Source organism: Lutjanus erythropterus, chromosome 24 (assembly GCF_056507025.1).
Source record: "Lutjanus erythropterus isolate fLutEry1 chromosome 24, fLutEry1.hap2, whole genome shotgun sequence".
Lineage (NCBI taxonomy): Eukaryota > Metazoa > Chordata > Actinopteri > Lutjaniformes > Lutjanidae > Lutjanus > Lutjanus erythropterus.
The window spans coordinates 937014-964755 of NC_139340.1; the positions used below are offsets into that span (position 1 = coordinate 937014).

Genomic DNA, 27742 nt, shown 5'->3' on the forward strand with positions numbered 1-27742 from the left:
TGGCTAACATGCTAACTTTTTCTTACGCGTCACGTGCGTTACCATGAGCTATAGCTTAGTCAGAGTGAACCAGCAGACTCAGTATGTAATAAACCTGCTTAAGTTGATTATTTGTAAATTTCGGGATGCTTCAGCCGACACGTATCTTCTGTAGCCAGGAATACTAACTAAAGGAAGTTGCAAACGTAGCTCACTTGCAGGAAGTAGACGAAGTCGGAAGTCGGCCTTACAATGCTAGTCGGAGTAGCTTTGATAGAAAGCAAACTGTATTTTGCTCGGAGCCAAAATGTTAAAAACGTCCTGATATACCTGTCTGAATAGACTGTGCTGCTCCCTGTATTTATTTACGTTATTCTTAACACCTGAATTATCTCCTGGTGTCCCACGAAGCTAACGCTAATGAAGTTAAATCATCTTGTCAGCTGGAAGTAGACGGACACAAACATAATCTCGTTAGTTTAGCAACACAACGAACAGAGTGACCAAATAGTTTTAACGGTGTGTCTGGAGGATAAGTTGCAGTGAATTTGGGAAAATGTCTGAAGTTGAGTACAAGGATGATCTACTGGACACTGAAGTCCGGTTACACAGAGCAGGTTTGTACATTTGAATTTGTATTCTCTCTTTGTGTAAATATTCAAATCTCTCAGTGTACTTACCACATGGTAAAAACTGCTGTATGTAACTCCTGCATTCAAAACCAAATATATGTAAGTATTATCAATAAAATGTACACACACATACATACACGTGTGTGTATAAGTATGGCTGGCGTTGGGCTCAATAGAGACTCTAATTGACTCCAGTTTATCAGTAAAATAAGATAAAAGACATTTAAAATTGGCATCACGCTGGGGCACCAAAGGGTGGCTGGATTTACCAGCTGATCAACAGTGCTAACTACAAAACAAGTGTTTTGTTGATGGGCGGAAAGATGTTTTGATTAGTAGTGTGCTCTTGCATCAATAAAAATTTTTGTTAATAACTTTCCCATAATATTGTAATGTGCTGAATGATTTTTTTTTCTTCATTTAGTGCTCTGCTATCCTACATTGCCTTGTACAGCTGCAAATATTGTCATTTATCCAGGCAGCTTATTTCTGAGGTATCAAACCTAATTTTAGAGGTAATATTTTGAGAATACAAGCAAATTGAAACTGTCAGCTATTTGGGCTTTGACTATCAAAACAATGTGCAGAATCTTGAGATTTACTGTGAGCGGAATTAGACAACATTAATAAACACAGTTAAAACCTATACATTTGCAAAGGGATACAGTTATATCCAGTTATTCCACAGTGGATATTTTCATACTGAGGGTAAATACGAGGTCCAATTTTTGACCACAGTTATGTCTTTGTCTGCATGCTGCTTAAAGATAAGTAGATGAAGAACAAATACCAATAGCATTAACGTTAATGGAGTCATCATGTTTAAGTTGCCACAAAGAATAAATCTGTCATTGTTCAAAAGAAGGGTGGATAAAAATTCATAAATAATACCAGATATGATCAAATGGATACCACCAAGTTTAAAAGTGAGAGTCAAAGTTGAGTCTGCTTTTAAAGTGTTTGTGTGCTGGAACCACAAGTTCGTGCCTTCATTTGAATCTTTAATAGATGTTAATGTTACTGTGTCAAACGTGCACATTTAGTTTGACCAGTCATTGCTTTATGATTACAGGAAATATCAAAACTGTTCAACAGGGCTGGGAGGAGAAGAATTTATATGCCGGTTGGCGGTGCTAGTGAGGGAGATGGAGAATGTCAGTGGCAGAGAGGAAGAGCTCTATTCAGGGTCTAGTGCTGTGTCCAGGTATTTTGCAGGGCTTATCACAGTGGAGACAGAATAATGTAATGACGAATGTTTGCAGCTAGGACATAGGTGCCTAGTGGAATGAATACCATCTCTGCTAAAAAATTATGCATGCTTTGAGAGAAGATTAAAACTAAGTTGTATAAGGCTCAGTCAGACCATAGCCAAGTGCTAAGACTGAGCAGCCTGCTCAAACGTCCTATACCTCAACAGAGAGAGGGGATTGATTTAGAGATAAAAACTGATTTGTTGTGGTCCTTGAGTACTTCAGACTGTTGATAGGTGGTATTAATTGTGCTGACATGCAACATTGCTGGCATGTGTTTACTCAGAAGAGACAGGATGTGTTGAACCATGTCCAAAACTGTGGTGCCAGAGAAGCAATACGTCTGATTTTTGTCTCATAACTCTATTCCCCAAATGCCATGTATCGTGGCTCAGCTATGCTGCCTTGACCACCAGTAGACAGAATGACCTCTTTGCAGTGTGTGCTTACTACATCACCTCAATACAGTTATTCTATATCAGTGTCCTTCTCCCTTTAGGGGTGGGGAGAAATACTTGATTCTTAGATGCATCGTGATTTGGACATGGAAGATTCTGAATCGAGTTATAAAATTTGCTAAATGTTAATTAACATGAAGTTAACAGAGCAAAAAGGGTGGAACTCAGCTGTGAGGGCAGCGCAGCACCTGGACAGTCTGCAGCGTGCACATGCTAGAATTATCAGCAGTTAACAGAGATGTACTTCATCCTCTCTAAAGACAGCAGTTGCAATTATGTTTTGATTTGGTGTTAAGTAATTGTGTTTGCAAGGTGAATCCAAAGGGTAATTGTGAATACAGTAAGACATGAACAAAGCAGTGCAGTGACCAGCTATAACAGACAGCAGAGAGAATCGCTGAGCAACACACACAGCAGCACGCAATTGCGGCCAACTCTATAGTGGAGAAAATAACTATCCGCATGCGACCCCTGTCCTCGTTTACTGCGGCCCTTGAGTCAATTTCCAAATATCAATACATTGTTGGTTCCACAGATGTCAACAGCAAGCAGGCTGTTTGACTACATCTGAACCAGCTGCCACTTGTGACGACACTCTATTAGAGTCTATTGTACGGCAGCAGGTCACAAGTCACAGGTACCACCAGATGTGGCTTTGTTTCGTCATGTGTGCACCATGGTTTTGTTCCGTCCTCTGCAGGGCTGCAAACCCGACCAGCAGCGGTGTGTTTTGCCCGTCTGATCATGTTTACTTGCTCAGATTTTGTTGATCAGGTCCTCTTTTATTGCCCTTTGTGCTTCTAGCATGGATAAGCAGACCACGTGGTTAAATAGTGTCTTTTCTGTCTGTCTTTATAATCGTGACTCTGCACGGGGTCTTTTATTTTGAAAATTAACCGGATTCCCCTTCCTTTTTCTGTCTGACTTACTGCCTGTTCAATCTGCTGCGTGATAATTGATGCAACATCCATCAAAAATTGACTTGCCACATATCTGAAGTGCAGCGGACCGTCGAGTCGATCACTGCCTGTCTCCTGTGAATTTTTCTTTTTTTTAAGTAAATATATATGTATATATATGTATTTGGGGCCTCTCTGTCATCAAAGTTGCCCATCACTGGATTAATTAATTGATGCATTTAATTGCCACTATGTTCAATATTGCATTTCAGGGAAACTGGAATAATAAAGTGAATATTGTATCTCCTTTTCTATTCATTCAGTCAAAAATAGATTCTGAATCAAATCAAACAGGATTCCACCCTAAACGTATCATACATCATGTTTACTTTTAAACTAGACTACTTCCTGAGCTTTTGGTGAGGATGGCTGAATGTGAGCAGCTGCAGATAAATACAATCCAACTGGTACCCCCCTGGCTTAAAAGCTTAAGATTTTGATGCATCAAGATTAGGGATGTTCCTGGCCACTAATTTTAATATTAATTTATAATGTTAAACACTGTCTGAAAAAATACAATCGCCAACTGCTGAAATGCGCACTACTTTATGCTGTGCAATACAAGCCTTACACATTAATGTACAAAACATGGCAACAACTCAATAAACCTTCACCTTTTCAGACCGTAAAGGGTCACAGTGTAAAGGACCCAGAGCTAACGTTAGTTGCCAGCCTGACACACAGTGTGGCTAACGTTAGCAGTGCTAGTAGCAGCAGCAGCAGCTCCACTTGCAGGTTTATGTCCATGTATGCGCTTAAAGTGGGCACATTTCTCCAGTTGAGTGAATATATATATCAGCTTATTCTGTCACAGTCTACATTCATCTGTCCGACTTTGCTGATATAAACGTCCAGGGTTGCCAGGGCGATCGGTTTATATGCGCTGGGCGAGACAGTGGCGGGCAGCTGCATAAAATCTTAGAGGCAACAGATAACTGGCATCATGCATGAATGAAATATTGATAAATATTTTAAACGACTAGTATTTCTGGTGCCGACTAGCATGGGTGGGGACATTTAATCGTATAGTCAACTAATCGCACGCATCCCTAATCGAGATGCATCAAGATACATTGAGAATCATTTTCTCATTGAATCATAGCCCCCTGAATTGTATTGAATCGTGAGGTACCCAGAGAGTCCGACCTCTGTCTCCCTGTCACCTCTTGTAGTCGACAATCAGTTCTTTTATGTATTCTGAGCTTTGCTGAAAAGACAGAAACTGATAAAATTGTCTATTCGAAGGAACTGAGTAAAGTCAAATTTTCCTGTGTATGGAAAAAAAGTGCCACAGTTCTTCACTTTTGATGGACTTCTATCTTCTTATTGCATGCAGAATCAGTGAATAAATTCACACCTGATTACCTTCATTCTTTCAATTTGACTTAAAAAGCCCTATCCCCCGAACACACAGACATGAATATAAATCATATTAAAAAGTATGTAGAGACAAATGCTAAACCCTCCCCAGAGACACGCTCACATGATTGGCAGCATGGCATAAAACCTTGTGCATCAAATCAAAATGATTTGTTTGCTTTCTTAAGCAATAAGACATTTTTATATCTTTAGCTGAGAGATTTATTTGAACTCAGCACTGGTGGGTTTACATGTGCACATGAGCATGAAATTGCAGCTGCCTTGATTGCTGTCATGTTATGGCATTTTTGCTTTTACAAAATGCAAAGCAATGACTTTGAATAACTTCAAAGCGCCAAATGTGAAACATTTCTCCACTCATGTAAGGAAATATAGTCAGTGCTTTAAATTAGGCTTGTGTGGTATAAAGGTAGAAACCCCAACAGTGTGATTTTCAAAACTGTCATAAATACAGAGCCTCCTCTTCTTGTTAAGCTGATACTGTATGCTGTATTGTAGTGTTCAGCTTTTGCCACCAGAGGTCAGTCTCTGCACAGCAGCACAGCTGAGCAGACAAACATAGCGGTCATAAGAAGACAAAACATGGTGTCTTGGGGATAAAGTTCCAGGACTAATTAGGTAAAAAGAGGAAAAATGCCACTGTCCCTGTTTGTGAATATTTTGGATTCAGTTCACATGATGAAGATAAACACTGCAGACAACTGGCACATCAGAGTAGCATTTCATTGTGAGTTTGTAACTTTAGTGAGCAATACAGAGTGTGAGGGACAGACTAATTACTGGCTATGGTTACAATTACTGTGAAATAGGCGCTGAACGGAGGGAAAGATGAGCAGTGAAGTTGTCATTCTGGCAGAATATGTACAGAGACCGCGTTGTAAATGTAAACTTTAGGTTTGAGTTTGTCAGAGAATAAAGGCTGCATTCTCTCAGGAACCAAGTGGAGCTCCTGCATGCCTGTGTGTTGTGTCCCAGCTGTGGGAATAATGCCACTATGATGATCAGCTCTGCATTGTAGGAGTATAAAATATAGTTCAGATTAGCTGTTTTACACAAGTTTTACATAAAATACTTATATTACTAATGCTCTGTCAAATGTGAGGAGGGTATGAAGGTATGGAAAAATTATACTGTATTTCATTATTCCCCACAGATGTCCAGCTGCTATTGGTGTGTAAAGAAGAGGATTCCCTTGAGCGGCAGGAGTTGAGCCCCAGTCTGGCTCAGGAGGACCCACCAGAGCTGCCACACATTAAAGAGGAACAGGAGGAACTCTGGACCATTCAGGAGGGAGAACGGCTTCGAGGGCTTGAGGAGGATGATGCCATCAAGTTCACATTCACTCCTGTCCCTGTGAAGAGTGAGGAAGATGATGAGGAGGAGAAACCTCAGTTGTCACAGCTTCATCAAAGCCAACCTGAAGAGAACAATGATGTAAAGGGTTTGAAAACAGAATCTGATGGAGAGGACTGTGGAGGATCAGAATCAGCCAAGAATTTCAATCCAGATAGTCATTTACAACCAGTTACCCATGATGAGACGCCACACTCCTCTGAACCTGAGACTGATGACAGTTGTGATTGGGATGAGACCAGGGAATCTCAGTTAGGTTTAAATCCTCTGCAACACAATGAAATACCTGTAAGTGATCTGGAATGTAATACTGGAAGAACTTCAGTTAGCTCATCTGAGTGTGCTACAAGTTTTGGGCACAAGGGACATAATGGGATCCAAACAGCAGTGAAATCATTTAGTTGTTCAGTTTGTGGTAAAATGTACCACAGGAAGAACTCTTTAACAGCTCATATGAGACTTCATTCAGAGGGAAAACGTTTCAGCTGCTCAGTTTGTAAAAAAACTTTTCAACAGAGAGGAAACGTTTTGAACCACATGAGAATACACACAGGGGAGAAACCGTTCAGTTGCTCTGTCTGTGGTACAAGATTTGCACGTAGCTCAACTTTGACCTCCCATTTAAGAGTTCATACAGGAGAAAAACCTTTCACATGCTCAGTTTGTAAGGCAAGTTTCAGTCTTAAAAAGACTCTATCTAAACACATGAGAATCCACACAGGGGAGAAACCGTTCAGTTGCTCTGTCTGTGGTACACGATTTGCACAAAGCTCAGCTTTGACTACCCATTTAAGAGTTCATACAGGAGAAAAACCTTTCTCCTGCTCAGTTTGTAGTAAAAGTTTCAGTGACCGAGGCACTTTGTCCAAACACATGAGAATCCATACCGGGGATAAACCATTTAATTGTTCAGTTTGTGGTAAAAGATTTGCACGGAAAGGAACTCTAAAACAACATTTGACAGTCCACACAGGGGAGAAGCCATTTAGTTGTCCATTTTGTGATAAAAGATTTGGAGAAAGGGGAACTCTGAGAAGACACTTGACCGTCCACACAGGAGAAAAACGATTTAGTTGCAGTGTTTGTGATAAAAGATTCAGTCGGCTTCATATTTTCAAAAAACACAAGTGTGTTGGTCAGAGCAGCGGAAGTAAATGAATTTGCAGAGATGATTGTTTAGCCAGTTTCTTTAATATCAAAGTATTGAGGGCAAGACTTCACTCAGAATTGATCCTTTCAAAACTGTGATACAGATTCCGAAATAAGTCTTTTCAGCTTTACTTCTGTTTCTATTTGTAACCACTAAGGATGCATGATAATATAGGATCAGCATCACGTGACAAAGGCTTTAAAATGAACCCTTCGGTACCATTAGAATTCACATCCTTTCATTCTGTTGGTGGCTGAAAACAGCCACTAACAAAAACTTTTTTACATAAATATGTTAATTAACCCCAGTTCTGATCAAAACTGTCACTGTCACCTTTTAAAAGTTTTTAAATTAAATTTTCTAAAATCACATAAAATTCCTGACAAAAATTCATTCCATATAATGCAATATAGTGAAAGTTATGGCCAAATTTGGAGTGGAGATGGATGAAAATTTCCACGGTACCAAAGGGTTAACTATATCAGTGCAAAGTTATCATTTCTGATGAAATGACAGACTGATCAGATGGTTGTTTAATAACGTGCATGCAGCTTGAAGTGTAACTTGCAGGTTAAATTTCCTAATGAAATTTATATGTAGCCTTGTGTAAAATGATGATCTTAAAATTTTATTTAAGATTTTTTACACATTAGGACAAAAAATTAGAGGATTAGTTTGTTTTAACAAGGCTCTTAAAAATGCTTGTTACTGTCATATTATAGGAAGAGGAAGTTTCTGTGCCTGAGTCTGCCACTGACCAACAGAAGTACAGAAGTAGGTGGTATTGAGTCTGAGCGATCATCTTTCAGCGAGTTGGCATTGTTCAGCCTTTTTTTTTCACAGTGCATTATACTTCCATTAACCATGCCAAATCATTGTTTATGCTATGGCCGCATAAACTCCTGCCTGTCAGGACATTGAGTCCATGGTTTTCCTGACAGGAGTAGAGTGGGCGCTAGCTCTGGCTCCTGGGTACTTTTCATGCAGGTTAAGAGGTAGGACGTCACTGCTGCCTCCATAACTAAAATGGTGGTGTGACTGCTGGCCGATGCTGACCACACAAGCACTTTACAAACAAAAAGTTTATCAGGAAACTGTCGTTCATTTTTCTCTCTCTCCTCCCCTCTCTCTCTCTCAGTCTCTGGTTTTATTTGGCCCTTCTGTTTCAAACTACGGCACTTCTGGTTTGTTGGTTTTTAGATGTAAAAGTAAAATTCTCTCACAAATAAAATTCTACATTCTCTCTGTATATGTGTAATTTTTGAAAATCAGATTTCTACATCATTTCATTAAACATTGATTCACTGGGGGGCTCCAGCATGCAAGTTACACTTAAAGTATGTCTTCAATGTGGAGGTTTCAAAGAGGACAGCTGAGTTACCATTTGCAATGATTGATCAGCACTAGATACACAAGGGCAGCCAAATCGAATTCTTTTAATACTACAAATTTAATTGCCCATCATCCCGGTCATTTCAATAATTTGTGACAAACAAAGAGAAAAAGGCGCCAGCAAAAAAAAAAGAAAAAAGAAAAAAACTGTCACCAATTTCTTATTTTTAGTATTGTATGTCTCCGTCTGTGTTATTGTTCGTTTAGCACAAAGCAACCTGCCTTTTTCTATCTTGTTTCAGGATAAAAAATCATTTAGAGAAGATTTCGAAACAAGTTATTTTTTTTTTTTTAACTTGAACCGTTATAATAATCTCATGGCTTTAATATTTTTTCATCTGTTCTTAGTAAAATGTTTTAAAAGCTCAATAACAGGCATAAATGAGTAAATGCAATTTTTAATGATAATTTTTTGTTGAGGTATGATATTGTAATCAAAGACCATAATGCTATATAAATGTGTTGATTCATCATTTGGAAAATACTTGTGGAACAACTAGTCATATCTGTAGCATTATTTGTAAATGATTCAGCTGTAAATAATCATCATGCATGAAGTAAAGTACTTTAAATGTGTACTCAACACTGAACCTACAACAAGCAGTTTCTGGCTTGTTTCGTCTGTTTCTCATGATGAGGGAAAAAAGGTTGTAGTCCACCATGATGATGGTGTGCAGAATCTAATTGTATCTATAGTGTCATAATAAATGGATGAATGAAAAAAAAAGAAAAAGTTGTGAGTGTGCTAACATTCCAATGTTCAGTAACCCAGGGTGTTTGTGGACTGCTTGGAGGTTTTGTGGCTCTTTTGATGAAAGGGAAAAATAAAAAGACCTTACTTGTGGGACAGGCAATGTTATACTAGTACAGTTTTTAAGAAACAGTGACTAAATAGCATGTGTTAGATGACAGGTGCATTACGCTGCCAAAGGACACAGTGAAATGCTCTTAGAAACAGAGTTTAAATGTGTCCAACCCAACAGTTTGTTAAAGGACTGTTGAGAACTTTTGAGGTCTTGGTTAAATCATTGAGCTATTCTGTGAAAAGGCTGGTGTCCAAAGAAAAAGGTGAAAACCTCTGAGAAACAGAGTTCTGTTGTCCAATCTAGTAGCTCACAGTTGAGGAGATTGTATATCTGTTTGTTATAGAGACTGTTTGTAATTTTGTCATCTTACTTTTACCCTGGCCTTTCACAGATAGAAACGGGGGGTTATGGGGGAAACTAAGAGCAGCATAAATGTTATGAAATGGGAAGATGTTTTTTTTTTTTTTAACTGTTCAATTTCATCAGTGAAATAAAACTATATTACTGTATTACATACTGTAATGTGCGAAGGGTTTAGGTAGGTGTGAAGAAATGCTTAAAGTAAGAACACTTTCAAAAATATAAAATATAATTGTTTATTTTATGAATTTATGAATGCAGAGAACAAACAAGAAAAATCTAAATCAGATCAATATTTGGTGTGACCACCCTTTGCCTTCAAAACAGCATCAAAAAATCTAGGTACACTTGCACAAAATCAGGGATTTTGTAGGATCATATTCAGGTGTGTGATTAACCAGTTCTACCAAACAGATGCTAATGATCATCAGTTTCAATATGTAGGTTGAAACAGTCATTAAATGAAACAGAAACAGCTGTGTAGGAGGCTTAAAACTGGGTGAGGAGCAGCCAAACTCTGCTACCAAGGTGAGGTTGTGGAAGACAGTTTGATGTCACAGGTCAGACACCATGACAAGACTGAGCACAGCAACAAGACACAAGGCAGTTCTACTGCTTCAGCAGGGTCTCTTCCAGGCAAAGATTTCACAGCAGACTGGAGTTTCAAGATGTACTGATTAACCCATGAGACCCCTGAAAGCCTCAAAAGCAAAATTTGAAGGGGGTCTCAAATTTTGTCAAAAGAAATATTTCATTGTCACTAATGGTCACTAAAATGTTTTTAAGCTCACCATGTCCAGTATTCAGAATTAAAAAAAAAAAAATACTCACAAATATTTTTTGCCAAACGGAGCCAGCTAGTCCTGTGTGTGTATGCAAATTAGCCATGTGCGCACCAAACAGAAGAAAGACGTAATGTTGAGAAGTCATACTGGTCATACTAAAAATGGCAAGCAAGCGAAAGCTAAACCAGAGTGTATCACGCGCACACTTTGGGTTCACATTCAAAAAGGTGGCACTCAGAGATGAAGATGCTGGTGCAGGTAGCACAGTGGGCCCACTCGCTACCAGAACAGAGGATCCTCTCCCACCCAGTGACTCCACAGAAGAACAAGGTGAAGTTGAGGCCGAGTGCTCTGAAGACGCAGCAGGTGCTGGGGTAACGTTAGCTGCTAGCACTGTCATATTTGCTGTAGATGGATGGTTAGATTATGTCACGTGATCGGTCATACTGCAGGCTCTCATTTGCAAGTGCACTGATTGCGTGCCGATAGGCTATACCTGACATTTATTCAGTAAATTGCTCTTGTAAGTGCGCCAGATTGGTGTCAATTGTTGTGTCTGCATTGTAATGCACAACTTTGCCTCTCCTTGTTATAAAACAACGTGCATCCATACAACTTTAGCCAGTGCAACCTCCTATGTCAGTGTTGCTTTGCGAATATTATGGGATTATCAAACATTGTTAAGTGTGTGCCTGTGTGCTGTCACGTAGGCTATAGACTGATTGTCTTGGCTTGCATCCATGAAATATTGTAATGTTATAGACCAGGGGTCCCCAAATGGCGGACCGCGGTCCGAGTCCGGACCCACACGCCGTCCTATACGGACCCGGACCTATAACCAATAAATTATTAATAGATTTTAATTTTTGACGGGACGCTTCTATTTTAACTGGCGCAAGTTTTCTAGTCTTTCCGGCGCTTCTTTAGCCGATCAGGAAACACACAGACCAACTGCAGAGAAGATGTGTGTGGAGGAGACTGTTGTTAATGACGAGTTTATTACAACAGAAACTAACGTGATGGTTAATGACATCGACACCAACCAGATGCACTTATAAAATTAAACAACTGTATAAGGAGGCCTAAACGTAAAACAGGAGAGTCTGTGTTTCTCTGAGAGAAACTTTCAGATCTTCTCACAGCAGAGTGAACAGGTGAGGGAGGAGAGGAGGGCAGACTGATCACTAATCAATCACTGATACCGTCGTCCTCTCAGACTGATTAAAAAATAAAAATGACAAAATTGGTGACAAACCAAACCTGTGTGTCCACACAAATAAAGTCTTTGTGTGAAACACTGCAGAGTGAAACATCGTGCTGTTTACAGACAGTCTGCTGTCTGTAGTTTGACAGAGAGACAGAGAGAGAGAGAGAGAGAGAGACAGAGGGTCATGTCTAGAAGGGAACCCTAGACCCGCGAAAGATCGCGAGAGTTTGATTATTTTAGTAGAAATAACGAACACAAATCTCGCGAGAGTGCAAATAAAGAGTTACCTTCTAGACACGACCGAAAAAGATGCGCAGCTCCAAAAATAGAAAATCATGTGGTGGTGCAGATGTTTTTAATGTGGCGGGCGCCATAAATAAAACACTATTCACTGAACCACAGAGAGTCACTGAAACACTGATCACTGACCTGCTGTGATGGAAAAAATACTCACATTCTTTATTTAGGTATTTTTACATTGTTGTATTAGTGTTTTTACTTCATTACAATTTAAAAAGTGTGCATGTTATTGTTTCCTTTTTTGAAAAATCAACATTTTTATTGCTGTTGTTGTACTTTTAATGGTATTCTTATCGCTATTTTTTTTATTTTTTTTATTTTTTTATTACTAAATACAGACCTGCAAACTCATAAGAGGAGAAAAAGGTGGCATGTTAGTAAACCAGTCCCCTGCCCTCTGTCCTCTGGGGGTCTGGGAGCGTCTGTCCTGCTCCAGAAGAAAAATGTTGTGATTTTAACATGTTAACAAAACATCCTGGTGACTGTTTCAGTTAAAAGAGTGAGTTCACTCTTCTGTTTGTGGTTCTGCAGACATCACTACCTTTACTTTTACCTTTGTACTTGGAAAAAAAAAGTAAAAAGTAAAGTGAAAACAGTAAAAGTAAATCTACATTAAAAGTAAAGTTACTTTGCTGAGTATTTTTACTTTAGCAATTTATAGTTGTTCATTTAATAGACCTGTCTTATCTTCTCTTTTGTATATTTCCATTGTTCTTAAATAAAGCAAAAGTAATGTAATAGAAAAAAAATGCAGAACACGCAATATTTCTTATCTGATTACTCGAGTAATCGGCAGAATAATCAATAGATTATACTTAAATTTTACTGGTTCGGCCCACTCGAGAAAGTTAGACATTATGATATTCCGGACCTTTGCTTTAGGAAATTTTCTCTAACTGGACCTCTTTGAATTTTAATTGAATACCCCTGTTATAGACCTACTGCATATTGAGAAAATTTAGATCGGTATTGCGCAACAATCGGGAGATGGGGACCCCCCCGAATATTGACGGGTATTTCGCACACTGGACTCAACTATGCATGAAAAGGAACTGGGGTGCAGAAAAATGGCAGCAGGTGCTCTGGACTGATGAGTCAAAATTTAAAATATATGACTGGTGCAGAAGGCTGTTGATTCGCTGAAGGGCTGGAGAGTGGGACAATAATGAGTGTCTGCAGGCAACAGTGAAGCGTGGTGGAGGTTCCTTGCAAGTTTGGGGCTGCAATTCTGCAAATGGAGTTGGGGATTTGGTCAGGATTAATGGTGTCCTCAATGCTGAGAAATACAGGCAAATACTTCACTATACCATCATGCAGTACCATCAGGGAAGCATCTGATTGGCCCCACATTTATTCTGCAGTAGGTCAATGACCCCAAACATACAGCCAATATTATTATGAACTATCTTCAGTATAAATAAGAACAAGGAGTCCTGTGTGCAAGTGTACCTAGAGGAATTGATGCTGATGTTTTTTGAAGGCAAAGGGTGGTCACACCGAATATTGATTTGATTTAGATTTTTCTTCTGTTCACTCACTTTGCATTTTGTAAATTGATAAAAATAAACAATTACATTTTCTATTTTTGAAAGCATTTTTACTTTACAACATAAGTTCACACCTGCCTAAAACTTTTGCACAGTACTGTATATAACATACTGTTTTGTTTTTATAGTTTTTCATTTATACTTCTTGACTTGCAGTACTTTCTTAAAAAAAAACCTATGTAGCAATAAAGCAGATTCTGATTTTATTTTGAAAATCAGCAAAAAGGTAGTACTTGAATCTACTGTACTTACTGTGGTTAAGACGCTAACACTTTCCGTTACCGATCAAGTCCATTGTAAGTTTGATTTGGAGTGAACCAGCAGAGCCTGTATGTCTGAATAAACTTGTTCAAGTGGACTTTGTCTACTTCCTGCTAGCAAGCTACACTAACATTCTGTGCTAAAATGAGATGCCTTACAATGATAGGAGGAGCAACTTCGATAGAGACCAAACTATTTTTTTATGGACCCAAAATGCCCAAATAAAGCTGTCTGAATAGACCCTGTGCTGTTTCCTTTAATAGAAAATGGTTAAAATCTAACTTAACTCCTGATATCACATAAAGGTAATGAAATTAATTTAGCTTGCTAGCTGGAAATAGATGGACAAATGTCATCTAGCAACACAGTGCACATCTGAGTGACCAAAAGCATTTGTGTGGCGTGTGTCTGAAGGAAAATGTGCAAAAATGTCAAGCCAACTCCTGGACGCTGATTTCAACCATGAAGTTGGTTGTCACAGAGCAGGTTTGTTTTAATTGCTGTACTTAATTGCCAGCAAAGTATCATATCATATTAATAAACAATGAAAACAGGTAGAAGTCGACGCTAAAGCGTCGATTCTGATGCCTCCGCCTGCAACAGTTTCATACAACTGTGACTTTTTGTGCTCCCTACACCTGATTGAAACCATTGATTCATTATAAATCCTATTTGCAAGTGTCCCAGGAGTTTGAGAACCAGCTGCAAAATGTATGTTATCTGCTTATCGGTGGAAAAGATGGCCGATACCGATAACCATAAAAATGCAGAATATCGGCCAGGGTGATTATCGGTTGACCCCTAGTTGAGATGACTTGTTTTTCTTGGTTTTCATGATGCAAGATCAGGTCAGCATCTGAGGAAACAAAAAAATCATAGGCCCATGGGGTCTATCTTGCCCGATTAAGCTAAAGGCCACTAACCTTTATGTTTTGTTTTGGATTAAGGTCAAAGTCAATGTCACATATGGATTCCCCCAGTCTTGCAGGATTGCGTGATATCATAATGCACATGATACATAATGTGGGCAAGGCGTAAACTTTGTACTGACCGAATCTCAGATGAAAAGCTTTAAAATTGACCGAGCTATTGGCATAAGTGTGTTTTCAGAGACAGGTCTGTCAGGCGGCCATTTTGCGGCCATCTCGAAAGCGTTGGTCTCCAAAATTTAATCAGTTCATGTACCTGTTATAGAGTGTTAGCACACAAGATTTGGTCACTTTCACTCATTCACTCATTTTCACTGGACAAGAATGGTGTGAAAAACTATAATCTGAGGAGTAACAAGGAGTGAAAGCTGTCAGAAAAGTACCCCAAGATGTGGTGGAGTATAAGTATAATGTTTCATAAAATGCTGATACTCAAGTATAAATACCTCAAATTTGTCAGCGTAAGTGGTGATTTACTACACGTATGGGTGAAAACAGAAACAGCTTTTATTGACAGACACACTGTAACCTGCACATATTATTTACTGCTAGATTGGCAGCTCACAAGTTTAAGTTTCTGTTCCATAGCAGTATCATCACTTTCCTATTCCTTAAAGGAGCTACGCTACACTTACAGCAGAATGCTTCAAGAAAGTCCAATAAAACATAATTATTTAGGCAGTCTCAGTAAACTATCACCCATCCCACAGGAATCTTTGAATTTTTTTTACATTTTTACTGTGGCCAGAAAAAAAAACCATATATATATATATTTTTTTAATTCTGTTTTTATTAGGGAGGTCATTCACAGTCCAGGTTTGCAAGACATTCAGTACATTAAGACAGTACATACATCACATTTACATAAGTACAAAATAATACAGACATAACCCAAATAATGGCATTAAAAATAAGTTTGTCTTCTTCTATTTTTCTCCCTTACATTTTAGTGTTAGCAACTGTAAACATTTGAACAAACAATGTCACACACATTCATTTATCTATGAAAGTCCGCTCCTCATAGTTCACTGAAAATGGCCATTTCCTTTAAAGTAGGTCAGGTCTCTGTGAAGTGATGTACCCACCATTTTGACCAGATTCCTCTAAATTTTTCTATTGCATTTGCATTTTTACAGAAAAGGTTAGTCCAGGGGTGTCAAACTCATTTTGGTTCAGGGGCCACATACAGCCCAATTTGATCTCAAGTGGGCCGGACCAGTAAAATTAAAGCATAATCTATCGATTATTCTGCCAATTAATCAAGTTATCAGATAAGAAATATTGCATGTTCTGCATTTTTTTCTATTACATTACTTTTGCTTTATTTAAGAACAATGGTAATATACAAAAGAGAAGATAAGACAAGTCTATTAAATGATGAACTATAAATTGCTAAAGTAAAAATACTCAGTAAAGTAACTTTACCTTTACTGTAGATTTACTTTTACTGTTTTTACTTTACTTCTTACTTTTTTTTTTCAAGTACAAAGGTAAAAGTAAAGGTAGTAATGTCTGCAGAAACCACAAACAGAAGAGTGAACTCACTTTTTTAACTGAAACAGTCACCAGAATGTTTTGTTCACATGTTAAAATCACAACATTTTTCTTCTGGAGCAGGACAGACGCTCCCAGACCCCCAGAGGACAGAGGACAGAGGACAGATGACTGGTTTACCAACATGACACCTTTTTCTCCTCTTATGAGTTTGCAGGTCTGTATTTAGTCATCAAAAAATACCAATAAGAATACCATTAAAGAACAACAACAACAATAAAAATGTTGATTTTTCAAAAATGGAAACAATAACATACAAGATTTTTAAATTGTAATTAGGCATTTTTACATTGTGGCATTAGTGCTTTTACTTAAATAAAGAATGTGAGTATTTTTTCCATCACAGCAGGTCAATGATCAGTGTTTCAGTGACTCTCTGTGGATCAGTGAATAGTGTTTTATTTATGGCGGCCCGCCACATTAAAAACATCGACACCACGACATGATTTTCTGTTTTTTGAGCTGCGCACCTTTTTCAGTCGTGTTTGCACAATTCTCGCAAGATTTGTTTCTGTTATTTCTACTAAAATAATCAAACTCGCGCGATCTTTCGCGGGTCTAGGGTTCCCTTCTAGACACAACCCTCTCTGTCTCTCTGTCAAACTACAGACAGCAGACTGTCTGTAAACAGCACGACGTTAAACTCTGCAGTGTTTCACACAAAGACTTTATTTGTGTGGACACACAGGTTTGGTTTGTGACCAATTTGGGCATTTTTATTTTTAAATCAGTCCGAGAGGACGACGGTATCAGTGATTGATTAGTGATCAGTCTGCCCTCCTCTCCTCCCTCACCTGTTCACTCTGCTGTGAGAAGATCTGAAAGTTTCTCACAGAGAAACACAGACTCTCCTGTTTTACGTTTAGGCCTCCTTATACAGTTGTTTAATTTTATAAGTGCATCTGGTTGGTGTCGATGTCATTAACCATCACGTTAGTTTCTGTTGTAATAAACTCCGTCATTAACAACAGTCTCCTCCACACGCAGCTTCTCTGCTGCTGTGAAAACTGAATCATGGGTGGATTAATATGTAGAGAAAAACCCAGAATATGAGTTAGGTTTAATCTTTTTGTCTTTATAAAACATCCTGCTGATGAAGAAAGTCAACAGATCAGATACAGACAGAGTCAGAGAATCACACTGACCTCCTCAGTGTGTCTGTACTGTATGTGTGTGTATGGAGGAGCTGCACTGACGCAGAGAGGAGAGATGCTGCAGCCCTGTGATAATAAATTATATCAAAATTTAAATGTCGGCTCTCATCAATACTCTGGTCTTTAATAACCTGGTGCTAAACCTAGCTAGCCTTGACAAGGAACAAACATTTCAACTGGACAGACCTGTAACTCTCTCTAAGCATTTGTTGTTTTCAAAATAAGGGAGAGTCCTAAAGGTCTAATGTTAAAACTGGCATTCTCACAAGTGTCAACACATCTTTCCTTGTATGGTGCCATCGGTAATATTGTTCATCGTATCATTGTTCAACAGCCTTATGGCTTGTGGGATGAAGCTGTCCCTAAGCTTAATGGTGTGGGATCAGTTGCTGCAGTACTGTCAGCAGGCAGAACATTTTGTGGATGGAGTGATTTGGGTCTTCGAGGTCCTCCATGGATGGTAGCTTCATCCTGGTGATGTGCTAAGCAGTTTTCACTGTCACCTTGCAAAGCTTACTGTTGAGGCAGTGCATACTGGGCAGGGATACAGCCACTCAGGATACTCTAAATCGTGTACTTGTGGAAGTTGCAGAGTGTCCTGCAGTCCATGTGGAGCCTCCCCAAGTGGAAGAAGCAGAGCCATTGTCTCGCTGTCTTTCTCATGGTGTTGCCCAGGAAAGACAGCAAGAGAACATACCTGAAGCTGCTGACTCTCAACCAAAGTCCCATTGATGGTGATGGTGTCCTTCTCTCTTTCACTTCCTGTTGTCCATAATCCGCTCCTTTGTTTTCTATTGTGTGGTTTCACAATAAAGATATTGAAACAGTTAAAATGGGGTTTTCAAAATGCCTAAGTATCACCTTACTGTCTTGTTTAGAAAAGAAAAATGGCACGACTATAAATATGTAGTTAAATATGTCATGAGATGGTCTTATTTGCATGGAGGATCAGATTGTGAATGCACACCTAATATGATTTTTTTTCCCGATGTAAATACAGACCAGAAAATAAAACATAAAAAAAATGAAAAGAAAAATGATAAGTGCTCCACACACACACACACACACAAGCTCACACAAAACAGTGTGCACTGTTGTGTCTAATTGGCCTGATCCCCATAGGCACAGTGGTGAATGAAACATTAATATGTTCTTGATGTGCATACCCTTAATTAAGCCTTTATTGCTTGCTTCTCCAGTCTTGTTGCCATTGTATCAACAATGTCCCCACAGGATTATATGCATGTAGTTTAAATGACTTCCAACACAAAATGTGCAACATTTCTCCACACATACATGTGAACAGGAAATTACCGTTTTCTAAAACTTGTGCATTTTGCTGTTCTCCACAGATGTCCAGCTGCTGTTGGTGAGTAATGAAGAGGACTCTCCTGGGACCAGGAGTGGAGCCCTAGTCTGGAACAGGAGGACACATCAGACCTACACACTGAAGAGGAACATGAGGAAATCTGGATCAGTCAAGACAGACAGACAGAGCATTTTAAAACAGAAGCAGATGCAGAGGACTGTTGACCAGAACTAGACAGGAATTTTAATCCAGATAGTCATTTACAGCCAGTCACTCATGACAAAAAGTCACATGAGACTGATGACAGTTGGGACTGGGAGGAGATCACAGAACCTCTGTCAGGTTTAAGTTCTCTGCAAAACAATGGAAAACCTGTGAGTGATATGGAACGTAATCTTGGAAGAACATCATTTAACTCATCAGAATGGTCTACAAGCTTTGGTGACAAAGGATATCTGCAGAAACAAAACAGGAGTGGTTTGTGGTAAACCACCAGATAGCACCAGAAGAACTCCTTAATGACTCATGAGACATTAAGACATTGTGACACACATGAGAATCCACACAGGAGAGAAACCCTTCAGTTCCTCTGTGGTATAAGATTAAGATATATATAAGATATTAAGATACAGCTATAAGATAAAAATTTGACCACACACTTAAGAGTTCACAAGACAGGAGAAAATAAAAATTGTCTATGCTTCAGATCTCTGAGATCAACATTATTCTTTATATCCATTGTTGATCATCATTATTATTATTATTATTAGCAATATTAGTGTTATTTGTTATTATTATTATAATTTATATCCATCGCTATGGCTACAACTCACAGAGGTCAAACTAAACATAAACTCTTTTTATGCCTGTAGCCTATATTTCTGTATTGGAATGATGAGAATAAAAATGTCATGATACCAGAAATGCAGTAGTCGATAACAAAACTAGTGAATTTTCATGATTCTCAATACCTAATTCCATACCACTGTAAAAGACAAAAAGGAGAATAAAATTCAGTTGTTGCTTTTCTTTGTCACCTGGAATAAAAACTCTCCAGAGCTTCGAAGACAAAAGACTGAGGGTGAAATGTACTGAGCCTGCCACAAATCACTGGTGATGCAGAAGGGATTAATGCTCATCTTACACCGATCTAAAGCACAAGTGGAAAGTGTGAGGCACCATGGATTTAATTTATTCAAGGTGTGTCCAAATACACCTTCTCGTCGTACAGCAGGGGTGCCGGGGTATCCTGCCCTGTCCTGCCCCTTGTGCCAACAGCGCACATTTGGATACACCTATCAGGTGTGTCCAAGTGTCGTCATTAATCACCGGTGAGTTTAGGCCGAGCATGCAATAAACCAATCACAAAGTCTGCTTTCATCACCTTTAAGAAGCCGGTGTGCCAGGAGTGAAGGCTGTGTCAGCATGACGGCGGATTTACCAGGAGGAAACAAAAAGAAAAAAAAAAAAAAGATTCTCAAGCAAGGAGACGGATCTCCATTATAACCATTTATAACTAATTTTGTAATAAGTATGTTGATTTATCATTTGGAAAACTAAATAGTGACTGACCAATAAATCATTTATAGATCATCTGTAGCATTAATTGTAAATGATTCGGCCGCTTTACAAATTCTGCAAGAAGCAGAAAGTTGTTGAGCACTATAAGAGTGTATACCTTAAGGGTCTGCTGGAACAGAGATGGATGGGACATCTCACCACTAGGGTTGGGTAAAAATATCGAAAAATCGATGCATCGAAATTATCCGCCTCCTAATTCAATATCGATTAAGCAAACCCTCTGAATCGATTCACCTCCTGGCCACTGGGGGCGTTGTGCACAACATCTTCGTGTGATTCGCGTTTTAAGGACGGAGGCTGCACGCGACCAGACAACAACAATATGTCTGCAAACTACCGCCAAGCTCTGTCCGCGCACAGAAGATAACAGAGTCTGTTGCCGTCTTCATTTGCAAGGACCTTCGACCGTACAGTGTCGTGGAAAATGAAGGTTTTAAGAAGATGGTAAACACACTTGAACCACGATACGCAATACCAACACGAAAACACATGACAGAGGTCGCCATCCCGAAGCTGTACACAGAGGTGAAGACAGAGGTTTATATGCACAAGTGAGCTATTATGGTGCTGCTAATGTTTTATTTTCAGATGTTTTATTGCCCAAAGATGTGAAGTAACGTACCACACGTGTTATGGGCATGAAAATAAATATTTAAAAATTGCCAACAGGTACTCTTAATTATTTGTGTATTTCTACTTCTTACTGAATCGATATTGAAGAATTTAAATCAATATCGAATCGAAATCGAATCGAAACCTAAAGAATCGAAATCGAATCGAATCGTGAGGTTCTTAACAATACCCAGCCCTACTCACCACTGTGTCAGTCATCCTAAAATCCTTCAACAACCTGACATCTCTGTTGACTGAGACTCATACTGTACCAGCCTTTGGCGCAGAGGTACGGATGGAGGCCGTGGGCCTGCTGCACAAAATGACCGAGCCCAGCTTCCTATTCATTGCTGACTTGGTGCACACATGGATGTTGGCTTTTTTTTTTCTGCAGTTTGGGTGCACAGTACACTGTGTGTGTATTACAGAGACTTTGCGGAATGGTTTACTGTGTTGGTTGTTGATGGCAAACTCATATTAAGAAGCATCTACATTTAAAACTAACCCCTGTGTTAATATGTTGGTAGGATGAGGGTTAAACATATTAACGTGAACTTCTGCACATTTCCCTGGACAGTACTTTGCTCATTGATGCACAAACTGAAGTTCTTTAATTAATTTAAATAACAATCATATTGTACATATTGTTTTCTTGCAGTAAAATTTCCTTTCATCTTTATTTAAGTTTTGTTATGGTTATTGTAACGCACCGCTTAAAGCGAATCCCTTTTGTGTTAAAATCTACTTGCCAATAAACCCGATCCTGATTTTATTTTGAAAATCTGCAAGGAAGTGGTACCGGAATCTATTGTACTGACCGTGGCTAAAATGCTAACTGATTCTGTTACGTACCACGTGCGTTACCGCAAGCTGCGATCGTAGTGAACCAGCAGACCCTGTGTGTCTGCGTAAACCTGTTGAAGTGGACTCTGTTTTCTAGATGTCTCAACCCAGACTCATTTCCTGTTAACCTAGAATTATTAAGCGTAGCATGCTAACAGGACGGACACGGAACTCGGCCTCCGTGTTATTTGGAGTAGCTTCGTCAGAGACCAAACTGTAATTTCAACGGACCCAAAATGTCCAAATGTCCCGATAAAATTGTCTGAACAACCTCTGTCCTGTTCCATTACTCTGAAAATGTTTACTTCCTGAATTATCTCCTGGTGTCTAATGAAGCTTAGCTATAAGTTAGCTTATCTTGCCAGCTGGAAACAGACGGACACGAACGTTAAACCAACACAGCGCACGTCAGAGTGACCGGACTGTTTTAACGGGGTGCGTTTAGAGGAAAAGTTGCCTCGAGTTTCTAAAAAATGTCTAAATTCAAAAACGACGAGGAACTGCTGGATGGTGATTTCAAGCCAGAAGTCCAAACAAAAGGTACTTTTTCATCTTTATTCTCTCTTTCAGCTGCTGTGAAACCATCAGTGGTGGTAAAAGTATTCAGATCTTCTACAGTTAAGTGAAAAAAATAGTACCACGCTGTGAAAATACTTAACTACAAGTTAAAGTCCGTATTTTAAAAACGTTATACAAGTAAAATAATCACAGAATTATCAGCTAAATTTACAACAGCATGACAGTTAGCTAGTACATTTGAAAACCAGAAAACAGCTCTGTATTTAGTTCAGTAACATTGAATTAAAAGATCATCTGAGAGGGTTTTGAAAGAGTTCATTTATCATAAGAAGTAGGAAAATTTGGTCAAACCACAAAGAGCACTTAAAATCACTAGGCTTATCACAAATATTCAAAGTGAACCCATTTGGGGATACATGGGTTTTACTGGACAGGAAGGGTGAGTATGTAATATTTTAATCTGAAAAGTAACTAATATCTAAAGCCAGGCAAATGTGGTGGCGGCTAAATATTTACCTCTGAGATGTAGTGGAGTAGAAGACAATAGAAACACTCAAGTAAAGTAAAAGTACTTCATATTTGTACTTAATTATCAGCTTGTTTACTTGTCCTTGTAGAAATTGTTTTATTAGTAGTTATCAAATAATTACAAAGACTCAAGTCCAAGGCAATGGCTTGTTTTGTCAGACAAAAACTCAGATATTCAGTTTTATATGACAGTAAATAGAAAAAACTTGATTAATTGATTAATAAAATAGAGTTTATTTATTTTTTACCACTGGCCCAGTTATGCAAGTGTGTTGTTAGATTTTTTTTAGCCCTGCAAGGCATTTTACTTCACCCTGTCAAGTGGGCAATCATTCATTGGCAAAAAACAACATTGTTGCTGCAAATAAAGCAGGAGAAGAAGAATGCTGTCAGAAAATTACTGATGGACTAAATGTGGTCTTAATGCTGCTGTTTATTCTAACATGAAAACTGCACATTAAACAATAAAACTCCATACAGCAGATTTAAACATGATGAAGTCTGTCTGACACTGTCCTATGATGACAGAGACGTGGACATCACTGAAGTTTTTGGCTAAACGAACGTAAAATGAGTGTAACTGATTTAAAACTGATGTGATAAATGATGATGAATTTTCTAATCAGTGATCTGAGCTGCAAAATCACCAACACAAAACAGATAACAGTAAAAAGTATTTAAAGTGTCTGTAGTTGTTTCATCATTATTTTACTGTGTGGATTATATACCATGTCAATTTAAAGTGTTAATTTGATCTGGAGCAAACGGGAAAAATTACTCAAATGGAGGTTTACCGTGACAACGTGATGCATACAGTTTGTGTTCCTGTTACATTACATTGTTACATTTTTACATTATATACAGGGTGTCCACAAAGTCTCTTTACAATTAAAAAAAAATATTACAAAAGCAATTGATGAGATATGTTAATCAGATTTGTTCTATGTACTCAGTGGTTATCAAAGTTTTTAATCACATTCATGCTTCACACATGAAGCAAAAGATCACTGATGCCATTGCCACCATTGATGAGGCTGTGCTACAGCGAACATGGCAAGAAATCGAGTTCCGTCTTGATGTGCTTCGTGCAACTAATGGTGTATTAAATGAGGCAAAAAACTTCAATATCTACTTTTCATTTTGTAATAATTTCCACAGATTTGTCTATTCATTTGCTTTTGTAATACATTTGTTAACATGTGAAGAGACTTTATGGACACCCTGTATATTTGTTTGGTGATATTATGAACATGCAGCTCAGCAACTTTTCATTTTTAATGTCTTTCCTCAGTTTAAAAGCTATATTGCTCATAAACAACCTTGTTAGGACAATAATTAGTTAAAGAACTGCCTGCTCCCGACCAGGTTATGAGTTTAGCATAAGTTACCATGGTGATCTAGCCAGGTTAAAAGAGCCACCTTCGTGACACTGAAAATCCTGGTTTTAGACTCAACTTAGCTTGCTAACCCATTAATCTCGCTTCATAGTACACCCCTCTGGCCTGCCTGACACAATGAGCATTGAAAAGTGTGACTTCATATTGTTTTTGGCCTTTCGTTTATTTTAATAGGCTTTATATTGACTTCTTTATATTTATCTTAATAACACATAGGCTACATGGGCATCGTGTAATTGTTTATGTTGAATTAAAGGGTGCCAAGTAAGTTGAGATTTTTTAAAAATATTTTTTATCTTTTGTTGGTTGACATTACGGTATCTCACTGCACTTTAACAATTTAAATCAATGCCCTAATATATGTTTATGTGTTAAATAAATTGTTATTTTTTAAAGTTAGTGTTAACAATAAAACTGCATTTGACTTTCATCTTGACAGATTATTGTCTATTTAATTCAATGGCTCCATTTTAAAAGTCTTTTGATTCTTAGGTTAGGTAGGTATTAGGTAGGAATTAGGTTGTTGTTTTTTTTCCCCAGCAAAATATACATTTTGTATCCTGGGAAAAGAAGCACATTTTCCCGGCAATTAACTTGTTTTTAAGGTATAATTTCAACTCCCATCAAATCACATTGGTCATATTTTAGGCAACACCATGCGTCATGAAAAGAAATGTGAGTTTCAAAACTGACTGATGAAGTGTATTGTCGAGGTATTAATTATTCAGGCAGAAAATGCCATTTCAAGACTATCAACATTAAAATGAACACAATATTAACTGCACAAGCTGCATGTAGCTTGACCTTCACTACACTGCCAGGATGATATAAGTTAATTGCTTGTGATCTGTCTGAACAGCCTCATAGAAATAATATTTTACAATTCTTCATATTTTATTCTAACGAAATTTGTCAAAGCAAGTAATTTGGTGCTTTTAAAATCATGATATTAAGCTGACACGGATCCCGTGTTTTGTTTGTGTTCAGACGCTGGTGCTGCATCCCCAGCAGAGTCAAAGTCAGTGATCATAAGTTAAAACTATATATTTATTAAAAAAAAACAAAAACGTATTCACTGAGGTTTGGATTGGATTCTTCGAGAGATTTTGGTGTCTTTCTTCTGTGATAGACGCATTTCACCACTGCCAACTGTTGGAGGTCTATAAGCTGTTATCTCTGACAGTATTTCAGAGATGACAGAAGTGTTGAAAAAGTATGAATCCAGTGTTCTTGAAGATTTGGGCTTTCACTTGGAGTTTTGTCTGAGATTTAAATGTGGCAGCAAAGTGCTCCTTGAATCTCAGTTCGGTGCGTTTGATCCCTCTAGACAGCACAGCGCACAAGTATTCCCACGCAAAACTGGTGGCAGACATTGTGCTTTGTTTCTTAGATGGTAGAACCACAAGTTACTCTCCTAACTGCATTAAGGTTCAGAAGTGTTTGAATTCATGGTGCTTTGTTCTTTTTAATCAATTAATTAAAGCCGCAGTGAGCTCCACCATCATATGCACACACGTGCGCCCTGTCCCTCTGTCTCTCTTTCTCTCTCTGTCTCTCTGCCTGTCTCTCTGTCTCTCGCTCTCTCTCTTTCTTAACTGCGCCCAAACCTTTGGTAGCATTGCCAAAGGAAAAAAGACAATCGTTGTTCATCCCTTCCATCACCAATGTACGATCAGATTGCCAATCGGCACAGCGCCTATATCTTACCCTCACCAGCTTTGCATGTTAATTACAAATATTACAGCTAGCGTTGTCTGCGACTTGTTTTTAAAAGTTTAACCACACTTGCATTTGGCTTTGGCTTTTGCCTTGGCTTTGACTTAAACAAGCTCTCGGGGTAACTTTGCTCTCTCTGCGTCCACACTCTTTATTACAGTGTCACTCAGGTTGGTCGATATGATAAATATTGCCCAGCAACTGGCAACTGGTGATATATTCATATCCCCACTCCCACCACCTCCCATACTCCCAGGTTTCAGCTGGGGCATTAATGGAGTCCAATAAACAAAATAAACTCAATGTGTCAGGAAAACACACTTCATTCAAACTATTTCAGGCACCAGGGAGGTGCACAAGGGAGACAAACTTTTAAAAAGATTTTAAAAGACAAAACAATAGTCATATGACCTATTTGATTTTTTTTTTTACAATTTAATGACTATTCAGATATTTGGAAATCATGACTCATCCCTTATCTGAATTTGCATTTCTCCACAAATTTAAGAAAGATGCTATGTCAGTGGTATAAACTTTTTAACATTACATTTTTCTAAAACTTGTAAGTATTTCATTGTTATCATTATTTTCTACAGACGGTCAGCTGCTGTTGGTGAGTACAGAAGATGATCCCCCTGAACAGCATGAGTGGCGCACCAGTCAGGACCCGGAGAACACACCAGAGCTACCTCATATTAAACAGGAACAGGAGGAACTTTGGACCAGTCAGGAGGCTGATGTCACTAATTTCACATTCACTCCTTTCCCTGTGAAGAGTGAAGAAGATGATGAAGAGAAACCTCAGTCCTCACAGCTTCATCAAAAACAAACTGAGCATATAAAAACAGAGGCTGAAAGAGAGGACTGTGAAGGGTCAGAACCAGCCAGGGACTTTAATACAGCTGCTCATGACAAGACTTCACATTCCTCTGAACCTGAGACAGATGACAGTTGTGACTGGGAAGAGACCAGGGAACCTCAGTCAGATTCAAACACTCTTCAAAGCAATAAAGTACCTGTAGGTGATAAGGAATGTAACGCTGGAAAACCCTCAGTTAGCTCCTCTGAATGTGCTACAGACTCTGGCCACAAGGGACAACTGCAGAAACACAATGGAAATCAAACAGAAGCCAAACCATTTAGTTGCTCAGTTTGTGGTAAAAAATACCACTTGAAGAATTCCCTAACAACTCACATGAGACTTCATTCAGAAGGAAAACGTTTCAGCTGCTCAGTTTGTAAAAAGACTTTTCAACGGAAAGAAGATCTTGAGACACACATGAGAATCCACACAGGAGAGAAACCCTTTAGTTGTCCTTTCTGTGGCAAAGGATTTATACGAAGCTTAGCTTTGACCTCACACATAAGAGTTCATACAGGCGAAAAACCATTCACATGCTCAGTTTGTAAAGCAAGCTTTGGTGACAGAAGCAATTTGACTACACACATGAGAATGCATACTGGGGAGAAACCATTTAGTTGTTCAGATTGTGGTAAAACGTTTGCACGCAAAATATATCTGAAACAACACCTGACTGTCCACACAGGGGAGAAACCATTTGGTTGCAGCATTTGTGATAAAAGATTCACTCGGTTTGCTCTTCTCAGAAAACATAAGTGTGTTGGTGAGAGTAGCGATTGTAAATGAAGCTAAAGAGATTCTTGTTGAGTCTGTTTCTTCCAACAGGATTGAAGTACTGAGTGCAAGGCTTGGCTTAACACTCATCAGTTCAAACTGACATACAGCTATGATGAAGCCACAGGATTTTAATTTTGTTTTT

At 38.6% G+C, this 27742-nt stretch overlaps 1 protein-coding gene across 2 annotated transcripts; it reads left to right on the forward strand.

Annotated features, from left to right (window-relative positions):
* On the forward strand, nt 1-27742 carry LOC146304462 (uncharacterized). 2 transcript variants are annotated; one of them, XM_084713550.1, is made up of 2 exons: nt 1-596; nt 5812-7441. In XM_084713550.1, exons 1-2 carry the CDS (start codon nt 536-538, stop codon nt 7167-7169), a joined length of 1419 nt encoding a protein of 472 aa, XP_084569676.1. In that variant the 5' UTR covers nt 1-535; the 3' UTR covers nt 7170-7441. The 2 variants fall into 2 exon arrangements, with proteins under 2 accessions (XP_084569676.1, XP_084569677.1); XM_084713551.1 differs by lacking the exons at nt 1-596; nt 5812-7441 and adding exons at nt 21775-22341; nt 26558-27742.